Source organism: Salvelinus namaycush, chromosome 34 (assembly GCF_016432855.1).
Source record: "Salvelinus namaycush isolate Seneca chromosome 34, SaNama_1.0, whole genome shotgun sequence".
Taxonomy (NCBI): Eukaryota; Metazoa; Chordata; class Actinopteri; order Salmoniformes; family Salmonidae; genus Salvelinus; species Salvelinus namaycush.
In genome coordinates, this window is record NC_052340.1 from 9,841,890 (window position 1) to 9,867,001 (window position 25,112).

The window sequence follows — 25,112 nt, forward strand, 5'->3', positions numbered from 1 at the left end:
GCAGGACAGGTGAGGGAGGAGGGAACAGAGCAGGACTGCCTAGACTTCTTCAAAGACCGAGAGAGTGAAAGAGAGAGGAGCGAGACAAAAGACAGTGAGAGTGACAATCCCAGTGCCCCTGTCAGAATGCTGAGAAGGAAGAGGAGTGTATCCTTTGGAGGATTTGGCTGGTACGTTACCTTAACTCTCGTACGGCTGGTGGCTGGCGGTGTGTGTATGTGAACGTGGGTGTGTGAATTGAGCAGGCTGCCGCTGTTCAGACTAGAGCTGAATGTGTTTTGAAAGGAAGGATGGGTGGAGGGCTTTGTCTGTTCCACTTTGTGTGTGTGTGTGTGTGTGCAACACTTCTGCAGCACTTTGACAGGCTGCTGTTCTGTCTCGGTGCGGTCTCTACCAGGGGGAATGATCACAGACGGTTGTCAATGAGTTGCTTTGTGTTATTGTCCTCTCATCTGTAGAACTCTGTTTGTGTTTCTCCAGTGTCGTTTTTTTAATCTCGATATTTACGTCTGGAATGCAGAAAATGTGATAGCTTTATGTCTAATGACACAAAGCAGACACCCTGTCACTTTTTTGGTAAACAGCTGAGGAATGGGACCATCCATGAGATCCAAATGATCAAATGTTTCTAAGCTAAACAGTTTTGGTTTATAATTATATTGTTTGTGTCAAACAAACTCATATTTTGGGGAAGACAGTTGAACTAAGCTCATGAGGAATTTCTAAGTAATATTAATTAAAAAGTAAATACCAGATTGCCACTTTTAAGTGAATTTGTTACACTACTTGTGTCAGCTCATGAATGCATGTATGATCTCAGTTTGCAAGGCCCGTATGAGCTTTTCATGTGTGAGAGTTAGTTTTTTGTCTGGATATTTCTCTGTGAGAACTGAAAAGGCAATCGCCTCAGAAGAGAGAAAGGCTGACAACGTGTGGTGAATGGAGCTTAGCTTCAGGTACACACGAACACAAACGCACGCACACGCACGCATGCATTTTGTGTGTTACTGATGCTGTAAAAGCAGTGTTTCTTCCCAACACTGGTACACCCAACAGGACACATTTTTATTGTACCTCTGGATAAGCACACCTGATTCAACTAATCATCAAGCCCTCAATGAGTTAAATTAGGTGTTTATCCAGGGCTACAATGGACATGTGTACTGTTGGGTGAACCGGAGGACCAGGGTTGGGAAACACCGCTGTAGAGAGACCATGAGACAGCGTAGAAAGACAGCTTTTGAACTACCCTCGCACAGCTCACCTCAATGTTTTACGGTATTGATGCTGTTAACCCACCATGTAGTCAATCATTTAATACACTCAAACCACGTCCTCACGCTGAAACAGGCTGGCTGCTGCCAAGCAGGCACAGTGTTGACTGCAGTAAACCCAGCAGAGGTTGAATGGTGCTGAAATGAATTACTGCATCCACTATCAAGTAATGGCTGTTTGGATTTTTGCTAAGTTACAGCTTTCTACTGTTGCTCTAGAGCTGGGAACACGGTTATCTGTGGCCTGTCAGGTCTATGCCAGCTATGCCAGTTTGCTGTTGTGGTGGCATTTCTGAAGATCAGGCTGGACATTAGAGACTGAGGGAGGGAGGTGTCAGGCCCATCAGATGGTGAAGGAGAGAGGGAAAGTAATGAGGGATGAGGAGAAGAAGAGGTAGCATAAGGAGAGTTAGTGGAGGAGAGGCATATATCATGGCATTATTCATCCATGCCATCTGTGGTGCTGAGACACAATGTTGTTTTTGATGGAGGAGTACCTCCACTCTCCACTGCATCTCTGTGTATTTATAGTAAGGCACACGCCTGCACGCACACACACACACACACACACACACACAGACGCACACACACACACACACACACACACACACACACACACACACACACACACACACACACACACACACACACACACACACACACACACACACACACACACACACACACACACACACACACACACACACACACACACACACACACCACATGGAGAGATGTAGTCACAGGGTGTGTGCAGGCTTCTTATCAGTCAATGTTCTTGAGTTGGTGTATGTATCAGCTTTGTGGTCAGGGCAGGGCCACTTCCCCTCACTATACAAGCCTCCAGAGATACAGCCCAATAAAGCCTACATCATTGTCCCTCAGCCTCATGGTACACAGCCAGTGTAAGGCTGGCAGGGTGGAGACAGCAGAGGAGGGTGGGGAGGCTGACTAGGCTATAGAATGACCACACTGTGATGCCTCTTACATGGGGGGGGGGGGGGGGGATTTATGGTTGTTGTTGACCAGTGATGATGATGATCACAGAGAGGCCATTCATAGAAGCATCCAGAAAGATTGTGATGATGATATTCAAAGCACTGGACAACATTCAACTGATATTTGTTTATGTCTGAGATGACAAGGAAGTTGGAATAGACATCAACTGGCATCCGATTACCTACAGAGTGCACTACTTTTGAACAAGGCCCATAGGGCCCTGGTAAAAAGTAGTGCACTATGTAGGGACAAGGGTACCATTTGAGATGCATAGATACTACTAGGCTAAGTGACATAGGGCTTGTAGTTAGGGAGCATAGGTGTACTGTACTAGGAGTCTTGACATTTTCAGGTCAGTTGTCATGAAGGTCATTCATGGTTGTGAGAGGTGTCCACTCATGTCTATGATGGCATTATGCAGGCTTCACCACACACAGACAAAACACAACGCCCACCAATATCACTACCAAATATATATAATTTATCTTATTTGTTTTTACAAAGTAAAACCAAAGTGATTTTCAACCTTTAGAATGATCAAAGTAACAGGCAGTGGTTTTAAATCATTAACCATCATTAAAATCCTTCAATCGTTTTTTTTTCTTTTCGGTGTTTCCTTATAGAAAATGTTGAAATTTATTTTTTCTTTGTGGATTTCTATTTTAATCACGGGAGTCTGGGACTGAAGTGAACGAAGTAGGATAACAACTGCTCTTAAAAAGGTCCAACAACTAGAGCCACAGTCACTGTGTGAGCAGTAGGGGGTGAATGGCTGTTTTAAAAGCTTTCTAATATAGATGTAAATGTTGTGGATGGTTTATGTATGTCTGTTATTGGAATCCGCTCAGAGTTCATTCTTGTTTACTGTAAATGTGTTCGTGTTTGAACTCCATGCATCTAAAATGCTTTTTTTTTTACAGCACTAATTATTTAATCTATTACATTGGAAGGTACCATCCATGTTGCGCCTGTTAGCGACACATAATTAAGTGATAACATGGACAACATCATATTTTGTTTCATGACCAGTAACCTCCCTCTCTCTCCCCCCTCTCCCCTAACCCCACCCTCTCTCTTTCTCTCCTTCTTTTTTCTTTCTTTCTTTCTTTCTCTTTTTCTCTCTCTTTCTCTCTCTCTAGGATTGACAAGTCTACCGTCGCAGCGCTGAAAGGCCGGTAAGTGTTCCATTGACACTGAGATTAGAGGAGCCGATTTAACCTCCACTGATCTATACACTATGTATTTATCCACAGTCATGTACTGTATCTATTCTACCTTCCCTTTTTGCAACTGTTTCCCCCCTTTCGCTGACTGCCTTGTGGGAGTTCATAAACTGTGATGCAGGGGCTGTCGCAGAACATCTGCATTCACAGAGAGCGTTAAAAGGAGGAGGAGAGCGAGAAGAGCTGAGAAGAAGGTCCCGTGTGGCTTAGTTGGTAGAGCATGGCGCTTGCAACGCCAGGGTTGTGGGTTCGATTCCCACGGGGCAACAGTATGAAAAAAGTATGAACATTTATGAACTCTTCTGGATAAGAGTGTCTGTTAAATGATGTAAATGTAAGAAGAGAGAGAGAGCTTGGGCAGCAATAGCACATGCTTGCCTAAAAATGCGTGGGTTGGCGGAGAAATGCTGGCACACTCCATGCGTGGTTAGTGACAGCCGTGCTTTCCCAGCGTTAGAGTTCAGGACTGTGTGAAGCTCCGCTCTTAGTAGTTCCAACCTCCTCCACGGTTGGCTCCACATATTGGAATACGGGCTTGACCCAACAGTGCTGAGGGAAAGGGGTAGGAAGCGATTTCGGACTTGCTGACTCACTTCCCCATTTACCTAGCCGTCTCTCCCGTTATGATGAGCATAGCAGGCAGCCAGGCACACACAGACTGAGCCACTGTGTGTGTATGGGCCTACCTGAGTGGAGGAGGACTGGTTTAGAGAGTTTTGCTAATAGGGCATGGGTGGCCCATTCAATCCGGGCCGCAGGAGGTTTGAGTAACATTTTTTATATATAAACTCAGCAAAAAAAGAAACGTCCTCTCACTGTCAACTGCGTTTATTTTCAGCAAACTTAACATGTGTAAATATTTGTATGAACATAAGATTCAACAACTGAGACATAAACTGAACAAGTTCCACAGACATGTGACCAACAGAAATTGAGTAATGTGTACCTTAACAAAGCGGGGGTCAAAATCAAGAGTAACAGTCAGTATCTGGTGTGGCCACCAGCTGCATTGAGTACTGCAGTGCATCTCCTCCTCGTGAACTGCACCAGATTTGCCAGTTCTTGCTGTGAGATGTTGCCCCACTCTTCCACCAAGGCACCTGCAAGTTCCCGGACATTTCTGGGGGGAATGGCCCTAGCCCTCACCCACCGATCCAACAGGTCCCAGACGTGCTCAATGGGATTGAGAACACAGAACACTGACATTCCTGTCTTGCAGGAAATCACGCACAGAACGAGCAGTATGGCTGGTGGCATTGTCATGATGGAGGGTCATGTCAGGATGAACCTGCAGGAAGGGAGGAGGATGTCTTCCCTGTAACACACAGCATTGAGATTACCTGCAATGACAACAAGCTCAGTCCGATGATGCTGTGACACACAGCTCCAAACCATGACGGACCCTCCACCTCCAAATCGATCCTGCTCCAGAGTACAGGCCTCGGTGTAACGCTTGATCCTTCAACAATAAATGTGAATCCGACCATCACCCCTGGTGAGACAAAACTGCGACTCGTCCGTGAAAAGCACTTTTTGCCAGTCCTGTCTGGTCCAGCGATGGTGGGTTTGTGCCCATAGGCGACGTTGTTGCCGGTAATTTCTGGTGAGGACCTGTCTTACAACAGGCCTACAAGCCCTCAGTCCAGCCTCTCTCAGCCTATTGCGGACAGCCTGAGCACTGATGGAGGGATTGTGCGTTCCTGGTGTAACTCGGGCAGTTGTTGCCATCCTGTACCTGTCCCGCAGGTGTGATGTTCGGATGTACCGATCCTGTGCAGGTGTTGTTACACATGGTCTGCCACTGCGAGGACGATCAGCTGTCCGTCCTGTCTCCCTGTAGCACTGTCTTAGGCGTCTCACAGTACAGACATTGCAATTTATTGCCCTGGCCACATCTGCAGTCCTCGTGCCTCCTTGCAGCATGCCTAAGGCACATTCACGCAGATGAGCAGGGACCCTGGGCATCTTTCTTTGGGTGTTTTTCAGAGTCAGTAGAAAGGCCTTTTTAGTGTCCTAAGTTTTCATAACTGTGACCTTAATTGCCTACCGTCTGTAAGCTGTTATTGTCTTAATGACTGTTCCACAGGTGCATGTTCATTAATTGTTTAGGGTTCATTGAACAAGCATGGGAAACCGTTTTTAAACCCTTTACAATGAAGATCTGTGAAGTTATTTGGATTTTTATGAATTATCTTTGAAAGACACGGTCCTGAAAAAGGGACGTTTCTTTTTTTGCTGAGTTTATATAGAGTGTATCTTGTGTTTTATGAAATTGTATATTCAAGGCTCCCTTGTAAAAGACGCGCTGGTCTCAATGGTGACTTATTAAAGAAAGGTCAATAATATACTGTATATTCCTTTTTTGTGTGGGAATGATTATTATGGGTTAAAAAAAACACTTGAGGCCACTTCAACATCTGCAACTAGTATACAGTATATTTATATACATTTTAATGGACCTATATATTTATATAAATTATAATGGACCTATATATTTATATAAATTATAATGGACCTATATATTTATATAAATTATAATGGACCTATATATTTATATAAATTGTAATGGACCTATATATTTATATATCTGATGATGGACCTATATATTTATATAAATTATAATGGACCTATATATTTATATAACTTATAATGGACCTATATATTTATATAAATTATAATGGACCTATATATTTTCAAATAACTGCCCTCTTTCTGGCCCACAATTCATTTTGACAGACAAATCGGTGCCAAAATATCTGTGAATTTTGAAATCCCGATGTGGCCCTCAAGCCAAAAGGTTTGCCCACCCCTGTAATAGAGGTTGCCGTAGCGATGAGAGGAGCATTTTGCGGTAGAGATGTGCTAGAGATGTGTTAGTCTGGGTTAGTCTCCCGTTGGACAAGAACATGGATCCTGATTCTGCCTCACAACCCCATAGCTATTCATAGCCACCCCTGGGATGACCGAGTTCACTGCCACGCACAAATAAACACTCTCATCAATTATTTGTTTCTCTCTTCTTCTCTTTCTCCTCCTTGTCCTCTCATTTATACATCTACCCTTTCCACTGTCTCTGTCACCTTGATGTTGAGTAGCAACAGGAGGTGGAGTTAAAAAGGAGTGTACCCTGCTCTGTGATCCATTAGAGACCTCCAAATCAAGGGCTGCCTTCCAAATGGAACCCTATTTCCCTACATAGTGCACTACTTTTGACCAGAGGGCTGTGGTAGTGCACTATAAGTAGTGCACTACGTAGGGAATAGGGCGCCATTTGGGACGCACACAAGGTGTATTTTAACATGCCGCCCCACACAGGATATGCTAAATAAGGTTGGCCTGTTGCCTATCTGTTTAGTCTGTGGCGGTCCAAGTGTATTATGCTGTTTGGAGTGGGCCTGAATATGAATGAGGTAGTCGTGACTGTGACTGTGGGCCATGCTCCTGCTGTAACGGCACTGACTAGTGCTGGTCAGCTGGCTGGCTGGGTTGTTGGGCTGCTGGGTTGCGTGTCTGTGTGTGTCTGTCTGTCGAAGGCCCCTCCAAGCGAGGTCACGTATACCGGGCATGTTGGTGAGAGAACAGGGGGCCGTGGTGGAGGGAGTGGGAGGGAGAGGGGGAACTTCAAAGCAGCTGGTTGCAGGTGTCTGTTGTTCACAGACTGCTGTAGTGCTGTAGCTCTCCCCCTCTCTCACAGCCCTCATTAGAGCCCTGTGTGTGTGTGTGTTTTTGTGTGGAATTATTAGTTTTTTTGTGCGCTTGCCCATTTCTCTGAAATCATTCAACAAATTCTGGACAGTCAAAGCCTATTTAGTACTGTGTGTGTGTGTGTGTGTGTGTGTGTGTGTGTGTGTGTGTGTGTGTGTGTGTGTGTGTGTGTGTGTGTGTGTGTGTGTGTGTGTGTGTGTGTGTGTGTGTGTGTGTGTGTGTGTGTGTGTGTGCGCTGGCTTACTTGCATGTCAGAGCATGTCAGTGTGGATTTACTGATGGACCAAGCGGGCGATGCTCCTGGGGATATGAGAGGCTGGCAACAACTCCCTCCCCCCTCTCTCTCCCTCCTTTCTCTCACCCTCGCTCCCCTGCCACTACAAAGTGAGCCCTCTGCATTCAATTTGCACCAAAAGCACACCACCTCATTAATAACGCCATAATCAGGACTGAGAGTGTGTGTGTGTTTATGGGGGGATAGGGAGGACAGAGGGTTGAAAGGAGGAGTGAAGGTCGGGTAACTCGCACCGAGCAAAGATGCCTCGCAAAATGTGGTGAGTCCTCTCTCTCCTTTCTCTGTCTGTAAATGTGGTGAGTCCTCTCTCCTTTCTCTGTCTGTAAATGTGGTGAGTCCTCTCTCTCCTTTCTCTGTCTGTAAATGTGGTGAGTCCTCTCTCTCCTTTCTCTGTCTGTAAATGTGGTGAGTCCTCTCTCTCCTTTCTCTGTCTGTAAATGTGGTGAGTCCTCTCTCCTTTCTCTGTCTGTAAATGTGGTGAGTCCTCTCTCTCCTTTCTCTGTCTGTAAATGTGGTGAGTCCTCTCTCTCCTTTCTCTGTCTGTAAATGTGGTGAGTCCTCTCTCTCCTTTCTCTGTCTGTAAATGTGGTGAGTCCTCTCTCTCCTTTCTCTGTCTGTAAATGTGGTGAGTCCTCTCTCTCCTTTCTCTGTCTGTAAATGTGGTGAGTCCTCTCTCTCCTTTCTCTGTCTGTAAATGTGGTGAGTCCTCTCTCTCCTTTCTCTGTCTGTAAATGTGGTGAGTCCTCTCTCTCCTTTCTCTGTCTGTAAATGTGGTGAGTCCTCTCTCTCCTTTCTCTGTCTGTAAATGTGGTGAGTCCTCTCTCTCCTTTCTCTGTCTGTAAATGTGGTGAGTCCTCTCTCTCCTTTCTCTGTCTGTAAATGTGGTGAGTCCTCTCTCTCCTTTCTCTGTCTGTAAATGTGGTGAGTCCTCTCTCTCCTTTCTCTGTCTGTAAATGTGGTGAGTCCTCTCTCTCCTTTCTCTGTCTGTAAATGTGGTGAGTCCTCTCTCTCCTTTCTCTGTCTGTAAATGTGGTGAGTCCTCTCTCTCCTTTCTCTGTCTGTAAATGTGGTGAGTCCTCTCTCTCCTTTCTCTGTCTGTAAATGTGGTGAGTCCTCTCTCTCCTTTCTCTGTCTGTAAATGTGGTGAGTCCTCTCTCTCCTTTCTCTGTCTGTAAATGTGGTGAGTCCTCTCTCCTTTGTTTGCGTTTTCCTTTTATTTTGTATGTTAGTCTCTTTTTGCTGAGGACGCGTGTTTGACCTGAGTCGTTTTTTCGTGTGGAACACGGAGAAAAGGCCCGTAGTACGTACCACTCCCCAGTCCTTATATAAACGTGCTTCTCTGGTTTCTGAGCGCACGTCTGTCTGTCGACAGGTGAAAGTTCCCAGTGGCTTTTTCTTGTCTCCAGGTGTCATTAAAGAGCGTTTTTCTAATCAAGAGTTTTTTGTCGATAGTTTTCATAGGTTCATGTTTTTTTTATGTGGTAACAATTCTCTGTTCTCTTTTCTCGCGTGTCTGGTTCTCACGTTTCTCAGAAAGTCATTTTGGGTTGAAATGTTTACACTATAGTTACGGTATTGAGACGAACTAAGGACTTCCATGTCTGATGTGTGGACGTAGGCTGAGTCTCAATGGCACCATATTCCCTTTATAGGGCACTACTTATAGTGCACTACCAGAGCCCTCTGGTCAAAAGTAGTGTATTATATAGGGAATAGGGTGCCATTTGGGATGCGTGATACTGTCGGAGCTGGAAGGTGGTGGACAGACACACTGTCATGGCGGATGAGTGTTGTTGTGCTCTTCTTCTTTGTCTCTGTCTCTGCCCCACCCTCCCCCCCTCCCTTTCCATCTCCCCGTCTCTCTTCATCTCCTCTCACCCCTCCATCTCTCCCCCTCCCCCTCCCCTACCTTTTTCTCTACCTCTGTCCCCTTTCTCTCCTGTCGCTCTCTCTCTCTCTCTCCTCCCCCCTCTGTCCCCCTTTCCTTCTCCCCGTCTCTCCATCTCCTCTCACCCCTCCATCTCTCCCTCGCCCCTCCCCTCCCTTTTTCTCCACCTCTGTCCCCTTTCTCCCCTGTCTCTCTCTCTCTCCTCCCCCCTCTGTCCCCCTTTCCATCTCCCCGTCTCTCTCCATCTCCTCTCCCCCCTCCATCTCTCCCTTTCACCCTCCCTCCCTCCCCTCCCTTTTTCTCCACCTCTGTCCCATCTCTCTCCCATCTCTCGCTCTCTCCTCCCCCACTCTCTCCCTTCTGTCCCCCTTTCCCCCTCGCCATCTCCCTGTCTCTCTCCATCTCTCTCCTCTCCATCTCCCTTTCACCCTCTCACTCCCTCTTCCCCTCCCTTTCCCCCCACCTCTGTACTTCATCTCCCGTCTCTCCTTCCCCCTCTCCCCCACCCCTCTCGCTCTCTGTGTGACTGACTGTGCAGATGTGGATCCTATAGGGAGATGTGATGTGTTGCACTGTATATACACACACACACACACACACACACACACACACACACACACACACACACACACACACACACACACACACACACACACACACACACACACACACACACACACACACACACAGACACACACACACACACACAGACACGCACGTGTGCACACATGTGTGCCTCTGCATGTGAGCTAGTTTTCTTGGAGCAGGGGTAACATGTCTGGCTCTGGGCCTTTGGATGCCTGGTTCACACTTCACCACATGACCTTCACTTCATTACCCATATTATTATCTGAGAGAAGATGTTTTTTGCTAATTAACCCATTTGCGCTGGTAGAAATGTTAACCATCTTCAAGAATCAGAGACAGGTTATAGAAAATGACTCACACAATGGAACCGACACCGTGCTCCTCCAACAGCCAACAACACAGCAACAGTGGAGCTATTATCTATCTGAGAGGAAGTCATGTATGTTTCATCACTTTTTGCCCAGGTGGAAATGTTAACTGTCAACAAGCTTCAGCGGAAGCTATTTTTGGAGCGTGGCATTTACTCTCTGTTGTTTGTTTTTTTTGGAAAGCCTTAATTTTCAGGAGGGTTTGGGTAAACGAACGTAGGTCCACCTGTGCTTGTTTGGTCTCCTCTCTTGCAAGGGAGGTTCTCCTTCTTCCTGTAAACGTCTCCTGGCTGTGTTGTACGGTATGTTGTGAAAGTAACTCGCCGTCCTACTTAAGGAAGTGTTATTACGGGTCATGCGGAGGCTGAGTGAGAAATAGGTTGAGAACTGATTCTGAGAGTTGATGGGTTTTTCGTGAAGGAAGTGATGGTACCACACCCATCCCTTTATAGGAAGTGATAGTACCGCGCCCGTCCTTTAACCTCAGGATGGACGTTCTCTCACTCCTCCACCCTACTTCCCACAGCAAGATTGAGAACACGCTGAACGCAAGGCCTTTCTGCTCACAGATAGCTAATGTTACAGCACGCACTGCAGACACCAACGGTGTGTAATCACGTTGACTCCCGTCTTCGAACTGGTCCGCGTGCTGTTCTGATGTCAAATGTAAGACGGTTGTGTATTAAGTCCCGCTTTGGGATCAGTATCAGTGCAGTAATACAGTATCAGTGTAGTAATACAGTATCAGTGCAGTAATACAGTATCAGTGCAGTAATACAGTATCAGTGTAGTAATACAGTATCAGTGCAGTAATACAGTATCAGTGTAGTAATACAGTATCAGTGTAGTAATACAGTATCAGTGCAGTAATACAGTATCAGTGCAGTAATACAGTATCAGTGTAGTTATACAGTATCAGTGTAGTAATACAGTATCAGTGCAGTAATACAGTATCAGTGTAGTAATACAGTATCAGTGTAGTAATACAGTATCAGTGTAGTAATACAGTATCAGTGTAGTAATACAGTATCAGTGCAGTAATACAGTATCAGTGCAGTAATACAGTATCAGTGCAGTAATACAGTATCAGTGTAGTAATACAGTATCAGTGCAGTAATACAGTATCAGTGCAGTAATACAGTATCAGTGTAGTAATACAGTATCAGTGCAGTAATACAGTATCAGTGCAGTAATACAGTATCAGTGCAGTAATACAGTATCAGTGTAATACAGTATCAGTGCAGTAATACAGTATCAGTGTAGTAATACAGTATCAGTGCAGTAATACAGTATCAGTGCAGTAATACAGTATCAGTGCAGTAATACAGTATCAGTGTAGTAATGCGTTGAAGTAAATAGAAGGTTTGCACATTAGATACGGTTATATCTCAAGTTCGGCTACTGCTCTGTCTACAGATGTTTCCCCCCTAGCTGCTGTTTCCCTCGGCTTCCTTCAAGAGGGTGTTACTATACAAGACGTAACCAGTCAAATGCTATTTTAATTGAACTGAACACATGTTTTCACATGGATTCTCTGTGAACCCGAGCTCACCCTCTGAATCACATTTGCCTTTGAGTCTTTTCGTTTAGTGACCTACAGTATTAGTCTGACGCTGCCGTCAACGTGTCATATATGTTTTGCCCACTGGAGAGAACCAGAGGAGTGAGTCAGTGTATTTCCAGTCTTGTATTGAGGAGAAGCAACGCATTTCCCCCTGTTCTTTCTCATCTCACCACTAGAGGGCGGTGCGTCCTTGGTTCTCCTCAACTCCTGGGCATGATTCTTTTTTAATTTATTTTATTTAACCTTTATTTAACTTGGCAAGTCAGTTAAGAACAAATTCCTATTTACAATGGTGGCCTTCCAAAAGCCAAAAGGCCACCTGCGGGGACGGGGGCTGGAATTAAAAATTAAAAATAAAATAAAAATACAGGACAAAACATACATCATGACAAGAGAGACACCACACCACTACATAAAGAGAGACCTAAGATAACAACATAGCATGGCAGCAACACATGACAACACAGCATGATAACAACATGGTAGAAACACAACATGGTAGCAGCCCAACATGGTAGCAGCACAAAACATGGTACAAACATTATGGGCACAGACAACAGCACAAATGGCAAGAAGATAGAGACAACAATACATCACGTGAAGCAGCCACAACTGTCAGTAAGAGTGTCCATGATGGAGTCTTTGAATGAAGAGATTGAGATAAAACTGTCCAGTTTGAGTGATTTTTGCAGCTCATTCCAGTCGCTAGCTGCAGCGAACTGAAAAGAGGAGCGACCCAGGGATGTGTGTACTTTGGGGACATTTAACAGAATGTGACTGGCAGAACGGGTGTTGTATGTGGAGGATGAGGGCTGCAGTAGGTATCTCAGATAGGGGGTAGTGAGGCCTAAGACAGTTTTATAAATAAGCATCAACCTGTGGTTCTTGCAACGGGTATACAGAGATGACCAGTTTACAGCGGAGTATAGAGTGCAGTGATGTGTCCTATAAGGAGCGTTGGTGGCAAATCTGATGGCCGAATGGTAAAGAACATCTAGCCGCTCGAGAGCACCCTTACCTGCCGATCTATGAATTACGTCTCTGTAATCTAGCATGGGTAGGATGGTCATCTGAATCGGGGTTAGTTTGGCAGCTGGGGTGAAAGAGGAGCGATTACGATAGAGGAAACCAAGTCTAGATTTAACTTTAGCCTGCAGCTTTGATATGTGCTGAGAGAAGGACAGTGTACTGTCTAGCCATACTCCCAAGTACTTGTATGAGGTGACTACCTCAAGCTCTAAACCCTCAGAGGTAGTAAAGAGGAGCATTCTTCTTACCAAACCACATGACCTTTGTTTTGGAGGTGTTCAGAACAAGGTTAAGGGCAGAGAAAGCTTGTTGGACACTAAGAAAGCTTTGTTGTAGAGCGTTTAACACATAATCCGGGGAGGGGTCAGCTGAGTATAAGACTGTATCATCTGCATAAAGGTGCTGCATGGTCAATCCGACTTCCTCATTGGTTGTGCTGCATTTCCGATGATTCAGCCTCTGCAGAAGTCCGGTGCAGTCATACTTTTTGTGCTTTGCCGATGCGGTGCAGAGCTGTTGTGAAAGAAGTGAGTTTGTGTTTATACAGGACCTCCCGCCCTCACCTACCATCAACCAATCACGTCAATGCGGAGCTATGTGGAGAGGCGCGGTACAGAGCTCATTTTGTCCTCTGCATGCCTCCGGAGGCTCCGTAATTGGGTCACACCATCCATGCGGAGTCTCCGACCACATTTTCGGATCAAGCATAAATTGCCTCTGAGGCCTATACCTGTTATACCAGGCAGCAGTGTTGGTTGGTGCTGATTTGTTTGTGGAACAGGAAGTGCTTGATCGCACTTACGGTACATGTAATGCTTATCAATTCCAAATATCTGAGATTTATCCAAGAAATGTTGTCCTCACAACCACGGAATTGAACAAAGACGTTTTCCATTTGGTCAAAAGTTCTGTTTGTTTCCGTGAAGTTTAGCCTGTGCATAGCACATAGCAAAGATGACTGAAAAATGATACACCATCCTCGATCTTCTAATTGCTCTATGTGAAAGATCCTTTCTCTTGGTGATCCTCTCCGATGCTCTGACTGACTGCGTTTTGAGACGTAATAATATCTCTGGAGCAACACGTGTCTTAAACCAAGGAGCCTGGGGGGGAGGCGGAGACTGTTGCCACGGTAACAGGACAGACTAAAAACCCTTATCGTCACATGTTCATCACCTGAGGGATCTTCCTCTGCCCCCCATATCCATGGAGATCGGATCTGGGGTTCCATGGCGACTACAGAACGTTCTAATCTGTGTTCCGGAGTGCATTAGTTACCAAGGGGACAGGTTGCTGAAGGGTCATGGACGTAGCAGCAGATTGTGCTACAGGGCCTTTTATAATGTGCTTACGTAATCTGTTTGACGTTTAAAAGTATTGACCCCTTTTGAGGTAACGACTGGATAACCTAGTCACTATGTCTGTCTGTGTATGCCATCCGTTCACTCAATGACGGATTGGTCTGGTACTGGAGCTGAAGAGAGAGGAGTGGCTCGGCTGCATGTGTATTACAGTATCTGTTGTAAGGCACAATGTCTGTATTTGCCGGATCTTCTAGGTAGAGAGCTGCAGTCTCTGATGACATGAACATCTCCCTGAAGGTTAGGCTCACTGCCTGGTGGTAGAATCACAACCATACATCAACACACTCACTCACTCCCGCACACACAGACACACACACACAGGATCACCTGTTACGGCAAACTCTGTCTCCTCAGCCTAAAACCTTCACTGGATCAGCTGCCTCTTTTGAAGAGGTGGTGTGGGTGGGAGAGATGAGATGTGGGGAGGAGTGTTTTTCTTTTCTCTTTTCCCCCTCTCTTTCATGTGTCCTCTTCATTGTGTACATTACAGATCAAAGCAGAGGCTCTTGAGCCGGTCGACATACCAGACAAGCACATCAAAACGCTTCATTCAGTACAGTTGACACGCATGTATTTGACCATGTGTTATAAGTTCTGTATTATAGCTTTGTGAAGATGGCAAGAAATCAGGGAATAGTTATACCAAATGGCTAAATAAACAATGCTCTTTTATTAGTTGAAGGCATATACCACTGTACTGTGGGCCTAGGTATTTTGATATCCTGTTCGATTCAAGCTCCTATAAAACAGAAATCAGACCCTTCACTTTAGATGCAATGCTTGATTTCGATACGGTCTGTCAGACTGTCTGTCTGTCTGTCTGTCTGTCTGTCTGTCTGTCTGTCTGTCTGTCTGTCTGTCTGTCTGTCTGTCTGTCTGTCTGTCTGTCTGTCTGTCTGTCTGTCTGTCTGTCTGTCTGTCTGTCTGTCTGTCTGTCTGTCTGTCTGTCTGTCTGTGCACTGTATCCTCCTTACAGTGTTTTTAAATGGCTCGTTCCTTTCAACAAAGTCAGCCACTGTTGCTGTTGGAAACAAGCGTCGAGGAAGCGGGGAGCTGTGTGGTAACAAATGCACGTCCAAGCAGCATGTTAAGCCACTCTCCTTCAGCCTCAACCAGAGATAAAAGAGAGAAGAGCTCCGAGAACGAGAGATAGTGAGGCCACGATAACAGCAAAGAGAAAAAGTCACTTCACAGTGATTGAACGTCCAGACAGAAAGAGGAAAGAAAGCCTTCCTTCTCTCAGCCCTACGGCTGCCCTTTCTTCTGCTCCCCTTGAGACGGGCTTTAGCATCTGAAAAGGCTTAAAGAGAGATGGAGACACAGGGGAAGAGACGTGGTGATGGAGTACCTTTTACAGAAAAGGACAGACGGGGATAAAGAAGATAGATAGTGAGAGCACGAGAGAGAGAGAGAGAGGGAGAGAGAGAGAATGATGAGAGATAGAGAGACAGAGAGAGGCAGACAGAGAGAGACAGAGACAGAGAGAGAGACAGAGAGACAGAGAGAGAGAGAGACTCTTGTATATTGGGGATGGGAAGTGCTGGGCTGGCATCGGCTGAGCTCACACAGCTGTGACACTGAGACACATAGAGAGCTGTGAAGTCTGACTGGGCCTTGGCCCCGTGCCAGGAGACTCACATGATCAACAGATCTTCTATCAAGTGTGTATGTCTGTTGATGTGTAGATATCATGTTGAGTGTCCTTTATTGTCAGTGTGTATCATGTATGAAGACAGTAGTTTAGAACTGAATACATGGTACAGTATGTGCACGTAAGACAAACACTTGCACAAATACACAGCAATTTCTTTCTCTCAATACTTTTATCTCTCTCTCTCATTCGCACACACACACACACACACACACACACACACACACACACACACACACACACACACACACACACACACACACACACACACACACACACACACACAGCAATATCTTTCTCTCAATACCTTTATCTCTCTCACACACACACACACACACACACACACACACACACACACACACACACACACACACACACACACACAGCAATATCTTTCTCTCAATACCTTTATCTCTCTCACACACACACACACACACACACACACACACACACACACACACACACACACACACACACAGCAATATTTTTCTCTCAATACCTTTATCTCTCTCACACACACACACACACACACACACACACACACACACACACACACACACACACACACACACACACACACACACACACACACACACACACACACACACTCCTGCAGAATTCACACTGACTCCAACAGAGATGGGACACACAGCTCTGTGTTTCTTATCTGAATTCATAAATTACTTGTCGAAAATCTATTAAAACGGTGCCCATTCCATTTTGTGCATCAGAGACAGCGGAGAAAGTCTGCCTAGCTAAGCTCCAAAACGTCACTAGAAGGAGGAATAATTTCTCCCCCCATATTAATATCCACACCTGGGGATGTTTTCCCCTTACTGCTGTTCTTACTCTGCTGTAACGGTGGATGTTTAGATTTGTTGACACACAGCTATGGGTGGATTACTAGTGGATTACTTTCCTATACTGTTGTGTAGAGCTTTTCAGTAGGGTTTCAGAAGCGAGGTAGGCTAATGGCAGTGGTGTGTGAAATCAAATAGTCGTGTTGACTGTGTGTGTTTTGTCCCTCCTCTGTACCTTTGTCTCACTCTCTCTCTCTCTCTCTGTTCCTCTCTTTCTCTCTGTCCCTCGCCCCCTTGCTCTCTTCCTCCCTCCCTCCCTCTCTCTGTTTTCTCTCTCCTCCTTCTCTCTTCCCATCCTAGTGTCTGGCTCCCAGAACCAGGGTGAGTGAATGGTTAACCCGCGCTGTCAGCTCTGGCTCGGTCATCCCTCTCAGCAAATAGAATGAGAACTAGGAAATTGATTTATGACACAAATGTAATAAATGACATTTTGGCCCAGAGGAGGAAGAAAGAAAAGGGGAGATGGACTGACTGGGCTCACTGTCGCAGAACAAAACAGGTCTCAAGCTATTCAATTCAGACATAGATGAAAGGAAGAAGGTGTGTGTGTGTGTGTGTGTGTGTGTGTGTGTGTGTGTGTGTGTGTGTGTGTGTGTGTGTGTGCATCACAGGAGGCTGCTGAGAGGAGGACAGCTCATAATAACGGCCGAAATGGGTGAAATAGAATGGCGTCAAACACATAGAAACCACGTGTATGATGTATTTGATACCATTCCAATCATTCCGCTCCAGCCATTATATCACTAGCTCGTCCTCCCCAAGGAACGTGACAGCAGCCTCCTGCATTAGTATTTGTCCACCTACGTGTGTGTTTGGAGGTGGAAGCTGACTCCTCTTCCCTGTAGAGGAGTGAGAGCATCAATTACGTTAGAAATTGCCTTGCTGCTAGACAGCAGCAAGGCAAGCAATGGGGATGAGCTAAATACATTCTGATTAGATGACACGGCAATCACTGCGCCTCATAGAAATGGTCTTTGTTATTCCTCATAGATTTGTATAGTAGTCATCCTTTCCTCCTCTGTAGCTCAGTTGGTAGAGCATGGCGCTGACAACCCAGGATAGTGGGTTCGATTCCCAGGACCACAGATACCTCAAATGTATGCACGCATGACTGTAAGTCGCTTTGGATGAAAGCCGCCTGCTTAATGGCAAATGTAATGTTTTTATTCTCCTTTTGTTTTCTACAGATCTTCGTTTGACACTTGTCAGAGACCTGTTTTCAGTTTCATCTTGCTTTGCGTCTCCCTCCATTATCACATCTGGGCCCCCGAGAGCGACAGCGGTTCCAGACGGCTGTGTGATCTCACCTTTAAACGGGTTAACATTCGCAAGGCCGCAGGGTCAGACGGATTACCAGGATGCGTACTCAGAGCATGCGCTGAACAGCTGGCGGGTGGCTTTACTGACATTTTCAACCAGTCTGTTTACATGTTTCAAGCAGACCACCATAGTCAATGTGTTTAAGAACGCCAAGGCAACCTGTCTAAATGCACTCACATCTGTAGCATGAAATGCTGGACATGGCTCACATCAACACCGTACGGCCCAGAACATCACTGGGGCCCAGCTCCCTGCCATCCAGGACCTCTATACCAGACGGTGTCAGAGGAAGGCCTTAAAAATTGTCAAAGACTCCAGCCACACAAGTCACAGATTGTTCCCTCTGCTACCGCACGGCAAGCAGTACCGATGCACCAAGTCTGGAACCAACAGGACCCTGAACAGATTCTACCCCCAAACCATAAGACGGCTAAATATTGTAGTTAACCAAATAGCTACCCGGACTATCTGCATTGACCCTCTTTGCACTAACCATTTTGACTCATAACATACGCTGCTGCTGTTATGCTGGTGAATGAGGACCCAAAAGCGACGTAATAGTAACAGAGTCTTTATTCCAGTAATAAACAAATAATGATTCTCCTGGATATTATCAATGGTCAATCCAAAACAGGAACTGAAATCCTCTCGTCAATAGAGAGGAACGACTGGAGACGCGACCACAGACTGCAGGTCGCTTCAGGAAGGCACTGGCCGTAGCTGACATAGACACCTGCTCACACGCAGCATCTGAAGAAGGCAAAGAACACGACAGGGCGGAACAAGGACACAGGAACAGCAAACATCAAACAAGAATCCGACAAGGACAGAAGCGGAAAACAGAGGGAGAAATAGGGACTCTAATCAGAGGGCAAAATAGGGGACAGGTGTGAAAGAGTAAATGAGGTCGTTAGGAGAATGAGAAACAGCTGGGAGCAGGAACGGAACGATAGAGAGAGAGAAAGAGGGAAAGAACCTAATAAGACCAGCAGAGGGAAGCACAGGGACAAGACATGATGAAAGACAAAACATGACAGCTGCTACTGTCTAGTCACTTTATCCCTATCTATATGTACATATCTACCTCAATTACCTCTTACCCCTGCGCATCGACTCGGTACTGGTACCCCATGTATACAGCCAAGTTACTCAATGTTTAATAATTCCAATTGATTATTTTTTCTATATTTTTTTCTCTGCGCTGTTGGGAAAGGCCCGTAACTAAGCATTTCACCTGTCGTTTAGGAAGCATGTGACAAATATCATTTAATTTGATTCGATTTCGTTTGCTTGTGTAGATTAATCAACTGGTGCCTTGGAAGGTTGTATGAAGGGGATTGGGGAACCTTTGCCTCATATTCCTGTGCAGAAATTGAGACCTTTTGAGGTCACAGATCCATGCTTTGGCACTGATGACACAGAGGATGCTCTCTAATGACGACCCGTTTCCCCATAAAGTAGTCTGGTCCAAAGTAGTCCACTACTATGTCTGGGAATAGGGCATCATTTGAGATTTTGTCCAAAGTGGGTGTCTCCAGAGGTTTCCGTCACATTGCCTGGCTACAGAGGGCACCGATTGACCCATGATGGATGGGGTGTCAGACAGGCAGTGCTGTTAGCACCCCGCAGCAGAGCAGGGGTCCTAATGGTCGTCTGGGCTGAGGTGAGGCGATTAGGTGAGGCACTGTGAGAGTGATGAAGTGGTGCCAGCCAGCCAGCAAACGGCCCTTTGCGATTCAGAGCAGAACTGAGAGAGAGAGATATCGGAGAGAGGGGAAAGTGAGAACGGAGAGGGAGCGAGAAAGAGAGAATGGAGAGAGAAAAGAGATTGCTCTTATATCCCTTGGCTTGGGCCCAGGAGGAAGTCGTGTGTGTGTATATGTGTGTGTGTGTGTGTGTGTATCCCGGGCATTGTAGCTCTAGAAAGTACCCTGAGGGCGCCGCTGGCTTAGCAGAGTCAGTGTTACTCACAGCAGGCAGCTGTTCAGAGCCTCAGGTGACACTGGGGCAAGAACACAGTCCTCCCATCTAGTAAATCACCTTCAAATAATTACAACATTCTGAGTTTGTGGCACTCATAGACACTGGAAAGGCATTGGGTGATGGGGAAACAAGTCACCTTATGTCTAAGTCATCTTATCCTTCCCTGGGACTGAAACTGACTCTTGTTCCCCCAATGGAAAGTTCCGGAGCTACTACATCTAGGACTTATTTGTCAAGCCTAACCTTTCTCCTCTCCTCCCTCTCGCCTCCCTTGCCATCTGTCGCTTCTTGACAAACACATGGTGTCTTGTTTGGCGGACTCAGCGGCCCCTGGCTCTCTGGCTCTCTCAGCCCCTGGCGCCCTCTCTATGAGGAATGATGGCGGGATGGAGGGGGAGGGAGGGGGCAGGGAGAAATTAACAGAAAAAGATGCCGAGTGAGAGATGGAAAGATGGAGGCAGAGCGAGAGATAGAAAGAGAGATGGGGAGGGATGGATGGAAAGATAGAGGCAGAGAGAAAGAGAGATGTAGAGATGGAGAGAGTCACATGGATCGAGAGAGAGCGAGAGGAGAGAGAGGGGGTGGGGAGGAAGAGGAGGAGAGGGGGGGGGGGGGGGAGAGGAGGAGAGAGGGGGGGGGTGAAGTCATAGTAATGACACATGGTCACAGGGCAGGTCTACAGTATGTTCAGAGCGCCAAGTCGTTACCACAGTGTGTCCCACTCACTAAAGCGGAATTAAGGAACAGCTCAGCTTGAGGGCAAAATCTCTAGGAATTGGATTGTAGAGGCTCTATATGTCTTGAGTCACTGTATTTTATAATGTGTGATTCAATTGATGTTCCTTCCATTTGACACAACAATATGCCCTTATACCCTTACATAGTAGAATTGATGTTATTACAGTCATAACATCATGTTATTACATTTGCATGTAGTATTGTTGATATGATTTCAAGATATACTGTATCTCTATCTTGTGAGAAAGCAATAACGCCCAAGGAGGTGTGGTAAATGGCCAATATACCACGGTTAAGGGCATCACAAACCCCTGCGGTGACTTGTTGCTATTATAAACTGGTTACCAACGTAATTAAAACAATAAATAGTCTTTTTTTTTTGTCATACCCATGGTACACGGTCTGATATACCATGGCTTTCAGCCAATCAGCATTCAGGGCATTCAGCATTCGAACCACCCAGTTTATGTTTCTTATAATATTGTTGCATTCCCTTTCATGTTAACTTAGTGTTTACATGATGAGATACTGTATGACAGTGGGCCACACAGTCTAGGTCTATTACTACAGTGCATTCGGAAAGTGTTCAGACCTCTTGACTTTTTCCACATCAATTCTAAAATTGATTAAATACATTTTTTGAATGTCGATGATATGTTATGTCATAAATGAATGTGTTTCTGTATATACAGTCTGTATCGAGTCTGTATCTCTGGATTCTAAGCGCTCGCTAGTCACCGTGGCTCATGGCTCTCTCTCTACCTTCCATATTGCTTCTCTTAGCTTATCATACACGATTGATTTGGTCCTTTTTCAGTAACACAAAGGCTAGCATTGATGTTTGGCTCAATAACATCGTGGCTGGAATGCACTTTTGACCAATCAGATTACGTGGTCGTAACTACACTGTAACCTTTTCATAATACAGTAAATTGACTTCCCAGGTTGTGATATATTGATGATGTATTGATTATTTACAGGATGTCATTTATCATGCTGTGGTGTGATGTATATATGTAAGTCTTATGTAAGAGCTCTGTCAACCCTAGATAGAGTGTCACAACCATACAACTGCTCTCACACATTAGGAGAGGAGCGGGCAGGGTGGGGCACTAGGCTAGGGCTAACTTCTCAATAAGTTGGCTAGCCACATCTCAATGAGAAGCTAGCTGCATCTCAATAAGCTGGCTCGCCACGTCTCAGTGAGCTAGCTAGCCACATCTCAATGAGCTAGCTGGCCACATCTCAATGAGCTAGCTGGCCACATCTCAATGAGCTAGCTGGCCACATCTCAATGAGCTAGCTGGCCACATCTCAATGAGCTAGCTGGCCACATCTCAATGAGCTAGCTGACCACATCTCAATGAGCTAGCTGGCCACATCTCAATGAGCTAGCTGGCCACATCTCAATGAGCTAGTTGGCCACATCTCGATGAGCTAGTTGGCCACATCTCGATGAGCTAGTTGGCCACATCTCAATGAGCTAGTTGGCCACATCTCAATGAGCTAGTTGGCCACATCTCGATGAGAGCTGTAAAGATCCTGGCACCAGTGCTGATAGGGCTGGAGTGAAAACAGAACTCCTTGAATGGGCTGGGCTCCAGAGCCACATGTTTGCCCTGTGCGGTCCGCCGCTATTTTGGGCCTGTTAGTTTAGTTTGGCACCGACCGTTGGTCATTAAATCCTACAGTCCCATGGCCGCAGTCACCTTGGTCGAGAGGGTGTGTTTGTGTTTGTGTGTGTGTGTGTGTGTGTGTGTGTGAGAGAGAGAGGGAGTGTGTCTTCTTTTATCATTTGGTTTGCTCCCGTTCTTGAGAGGCTGTGGCTGTCTCGTGAGGAGTTGTCACACTAGAAGTGTGAGATGAAGAGAGAGAGAGGGGAGCGAGGGAGCAGCGGGTGGAGGAGGGGCGTGGAGAGAGGGAAAGTGCTGAGTAAAGTGTGTAAGCGAAGCATTCGTTTGTAGTCCACAGAGATGGGTGCTCCTCTGCACCAGCTGTGAAGGTCATCTCTCCCCTATGCCAAATTCTTGGTGTGGAATCAGTGGTGTGTGTACGCGTGTGTGTTTCTACGCTGGGTGGCGTGGACGATGAGATGGCGTAGTGATAGTGGCATCTCGTTGTTTTATGAGACATAGTTGGTGGTAAATTAAGCATTTCACTGTTAGTTCACACCTGTTGTTTACGAAGCATCTGACGAATGCAATTTGATTTGATTTGCCGTTTGTATGACACTGTGACGTGGCGTAGTGAGGTGGTAGGATGGCTGGAGTGGCTGGTTGGCATTGCAGTCTCGCCCTGCTGTTTGTGTGTGACGACAGCAAAGCGTGCCAGGGTGGCAGAGTGGTATATTTTCATTTGTTACACACTGGGGGAGCTGTGTGGGTGTGCGTGAGTGCACCCTTGGGATGAGTGCTTAGTATGTGTGTGCATGTGTGTTTGTCAGTCTCTATGTGTGTATCAGACAGGAGCGGTGGCTGTCACAGTCGCTTCTGGTTGTGTGTCAGTCTGGGATACAAGCGTCCCACTTCCCACCTGCTGACGTACAAGCACAACAAGCCCCGAGTGATCCACCGCGATGGAGGAGGCGCATGAAATGATCTACCCCACAGGAGAGCAGCATTGGTGGGGGAGAGGAGGAGAGGACTCAGGGTGGGACTGGGAGAGGAGGAGGCATCATGTGAGGAGGGAATGGGAGGGCTGAGGTCTGTGAAGTCTGTGTATTCATGGAAGTCTGTGTATCCCTGTGGAACCTGGCTTCCCAGTCGGGTGGGAGGAGTGGGAGCTTGTTTGTCTCTCTCTCTGTCACACTGACACACACACATCTGCACGCGGACACACACACACTCACACATACGCACACACACACACACACACACGCGCGCACGCACGCACGCACAGGGGAGGCTTGGAGAATCCTCAGCTGGGATACAGATCCCTGATAAGCTCTACAGACAGATGAGTCTCTAACATGTAATAAAGCATATGAAAGTCAATAAACATGGGTAGTTAATTGGGTATTATTGGGTACAATCTAAAACAGTTACTTTACCTTGACATGACTCATATACTGTTATGACTATGTGCTACTCAACCACACATCTCAACAATCTTCTCATAATCACTAAAAAGCGGTCATTAACTTAATTGAGCAGCAACAACAAAACAACAACATGATTTCCCTCATCTCCTCCGGTCTCCTAAGTCTCACTGGGGTTGCCAAAAGGACAGATGTCGGTAGGCAAATTAGGGCTTGGCGCAGCGTTACCATGACATAGACAGAACACTGGAGATGCTATGCAGATGGATCTAGTACCTCTACCTTTATTGTTGTTACCTTTGTTGGGGCTGATTTGACTGATTTGCTGTCTGAAATGACTTTCTGTGGAAAGAGAGTTGACGTTTTTCTATTGGGTTCAGACTTTAAGGGTTGAAAGCCCCTCACTGCTGTATTGAGGCTTAACCAGGGTGAATACCTGATGAGGCTCTGATTACCAAGGGAGAATGTAGAGGCAGGGCAAATATCAGAGCTATTATAAATCAATGATTAATTAATAATATGAATAAGCCATTTTGCGTGGAGGTGGTCCTGGGAATCGAACCCACTACCATGGCATTGCAAACTCCGTGCTCTAACAACTGAGCTACAGAGGATCACTTGTATTTAAAATATATATATATATATATATATATAATTGTAGGGATCCAAAAGTTGTTATATTCATCAACAATACAGGATATCATCACTTGTTATAAGAGCTATTCCACCTATAGTAACAAACATCCATTCTCACTAACAGAATACATACCAATGGCATACCAAGCTCATAGACACGCATTATCATACCATAACCTCCCACACACTATTATCCATTTACTGTATCACGTCTGTTGGCTCTCATGCTGTGTTGTCCACATATAGTTGAAGTCGGAAGTTTACATACACCTTAGCCAAATACATGTAAACTCAGTTTTTCACAATTCCTGACGTTTAATCCTAGTAAAAATTCCCTGTCTTAGGTCAGTTAGGATCACCACTTTATTTTAAGAATGTGAAATATCAGAATAATAGTAGAGAGAGTGATTTATTTCAGCTATTATTTCATTCATCACATTCCCAGTGGGTCAGAAGTTTACATACACCCAATTTAGGATTTGGTAGCATTGCCTTGAAATGGTTTAACTTGGGTCAAACGTTTTGGGTAGCCTTCCACAAGCTTCCCACAATAAGTTGGGTGAATTTTGGCCCATTCCTCCTGACAGAGC

General features: G+C 45.8%; 1 protein-coding gene across 1 annotated transcript in view; it reads left to right on the forward strand.

The window, feature by feature from the left end:
* LOC120028901 (rap1 GTPase-activating protein 2-like) overlaps nucleotides 1-25,112 on the forward strand; it is an 81,688-nt gene continuing 56,576 nt past the window's right edge. Inside the window, exons 1-2 of the mRNA XM_038974173.1 lie at nucleotides 1-170; nucleotides 3,413-3,448. Of these exons, the coding sequence (XP_038830101.1) occupies nucleotides 127-170; nucleotides 3,413-3,448 (80 nt within the window). The 5' untranslated portion in view covers nucleotides 1-126. The remainder of the gene's footprint in view (nucleotides 171-3,412; nucleotides 3,449-25,112) is intronic.